This window comes from Mytilus galloprovincialis, chromosome 3 (genome assembly GCF_965363235.1).
Source record: "Mytilus galloprovincialis chromosome 3, xbMytGall1.hap1.1, whole genome shotgun sequence".
NCBI lineage: Eukaryota > Metazoa > Mollusca > Bivalvia > Mytilida > Mytilidae > Mytilus > Mytilus galloprovincialis.
In genome coordinates, this window is record NC_134840.1 from 95,765,842 (window position 1) to 95,768,376 (window position 2,535).

General features: G+C 35.9%; 1 protein-coding gene across 1 annotated transcript; it reads left to right on the top strand.

Moving 5' to 3' along the window:
• Positions 1-441: 441 nt before the first annotated feature.
• On the top strand, positions 442-1,815 carry LOC143069460 (uncharacterized). The gene has a single exon (XM_076244103.1). The coding sequence runs from the start codon at positions 583-585 to the stop codon at positions 1,693-1,695; it is 1,113 nt and encodes a 370-aa protein (XP_076100218.1). The 5' UTR covers positions 442-582; the 3' UTR covers positions 1,696-1,815.
• Positions 1,816-2,535: the final 720 nt, after the last annotated feature.

The following is a 2,535-nucleotide window of genomic DNA, read 5'->3' on the forward strand; positions in this document are numbered from 1 at the left end:
TTTTGGTATTTTAGTTTTCTCATTACCAATTCTCAATCAAAAAGGGGAAAAGGCTTAATTTTTTGTATGTTTATGATCATCCGGTTGTTTTTTTGTTGTTCATACTAGTCCGGAAGTTAACAAGGGATATATAGATTAGACCGTTGGTTTTTCCGTTTGAATGGTTTTACACGTCTAGTAATTTTGGGGCCCTTTATAGCTTGTTGTTCGGTGTGAGCCAAGGCTCCGTGTTGAAGGCCGTACTTTAACTTATAATGGTTTACTTTTTGAATTGTTATTTGGATGGAGAGTTGTCTCTTTGGCACTCACACCACATCTTCCTATATCTATATAAAGGAAAACAATGAATTTGTTTCTGTACAATTTAAATGACAAGGGTGGATTAAGGAATTTTCAAGAGAGGCGGGTGCTTGTAAATTCAGATCGATTATAGCATTGATATGTTTGGTTATTTTTCAGGCACTTATTTTCTTACCAGATGGCATTGCATTCCCATTCCCTGGTGAAGATGGCACAAAAGAAGATCTTGTTAGATATTATTTTAGTCGACTTTATACAACAAAAGAAATCTGTGGATTTCTTATGTTATATCATGGTATTATAGTGAGCTTCTCGACGATAGAAAGAATTAAAAGGAGACTTCGATTAAGGCGACGCCAAAACCAAGCCCCAATATTACTTGTATGTCAGAAAATATATGAACTACGTGCTAATGGCTTTACAAATGTAGGATACAAGTCAATGTGGAGACTCCTCAACTCAAATTACAATATCACTGTTTCACAGGAAAATGTAAGAAATTGCTTGGGTTTCATAGACACTAATGGCGTAAGCTTAAGAAGAAGGCACAGACTTCAGAGAAGGAGTTATTACAATAGTGGACCGAACTATCTGATACACATAGACGGTTACGACAAGATCAAACCATATGGTATTGCCATTCACGGAGCTATTGATGGCTATTCTAGAAGAATATTGTGGCTAAAAGCAGGTTGCTCCAACAACAACCCTAGATACATTGCTAAGTTTTACATTGATTTTGTGAAGGAATTACGACGAGTTCCCCGAGCCATTCGTGCTGACGCTGGCACCGAGAACGTTTTGGTAAAAGACTTACACATTGCATTGCGATTCGTTCATGGGGATGACATATCTGGATTAAACAGTTTTTTAACAGGAAGATCAACAGGAAACCAAAGAATTGAAAGGTTGTGGAGAAGTCTTTCGGAATATTTAATGTTATTTTGGAGAAATACATTTGCGAACATGCGTGATATTGGACTTTTTAGTACCGCAGATCATCTCCATATTGAATGTTTAAGATTTTGTTTTCTTCCTTTAATTCAGACTCAACTAAATCAGTTTATGGAAAACTGGAACGACCATAGAATACGCAGACAACGACAAGAGGTTATAGTCCCATCGGGTATTCCAAACGTTCTCTATTTTCAACCTGAAATATATGATTCGTCTGATTTTTCTTTTCCTATACTATGCAATGACCAGACATTGAGTGAACTTGAAAATGAGCATACTTCAGACTTACCAGTAAGAGGGTGTTCCGAAGACTTCATGCATCTCATCGGATACCTTAGTGGCGAAGAACCAATGCAAGCCCTTATTCCACAAACCCTTGACGAAGCTTTTCAAAACTTTTGTACACTCATTTATATTTGTAATGGTTGTAGGATTTAGGTTTAAGCCATGCAACGTTACTTTCTTCAAATTAGCCTTAAAGTCAGTTTTGTTGTTTGTGTGAAACGAATGATATGTAATGGCAGAAATCTGAAAAACAATTTTCTAATGGAAGAAGGACAACACGTTGGCGGGAACCTGCTTAGACTACCTGCTTATACATGGATTCACCTTATTTGCGACTAAAAATTTAGTTTATTATAATCTTTTTGCAAATTAGATTTGTTACAGTATTTGCATAATCTGGGATTATTTATAATTACTGAAAATTTCAGGGATCTACATAATCACTGAAATTTCAAGTATTCTACATAATCCCTTATTATCCATTTTCACTGTAACATGCACTCTATTAACTATATTGAAAGATGTTGGGTTTTTTTAATTAAACAGATAGACACGATTTTTTGAATCTAAAATGCTTGTCATATTTGCATAACTTATTAAAGTACCTATCTCATATAGCAGCCGCGTATAGAAAAATAGTTTGTGTTGGGAATTAGGGTGATGGAAACGCAATTTCATTTTTGGCTACCCTAAAATAAACACTTTAACATACTTCAGATAGGGTATGAGTGTTGATAAGACACAATGTAGTTAAAGTTGGCAATAAAATGTTTCAGTACGGCATTCGATCCACAGCCGTGGCTCACACCGAACAGCAAGCTGAAAAGGGCCATTACAATAACAGTGTAACAAATTCCAACGTGACAACCAACGGTCTAATTAATAAACAAACGAGAAAGGAAAACCACATATGAACCACACCAACAAACGATAGCTACTGAAAAATAGGTCCCTGACTTAGTACAGCTGCATACAATGCAGTGGTTATAAACT

Bases quoted from the DNA above. Each gene is read 5' to 3' on its own strand.
- LOC143069460 (XM_076244103.1), top strand. From the start codon at position 583: ATGTTATATCATGGTATTATAGTGAGCTTCTCGACGATAGAAAGAATT.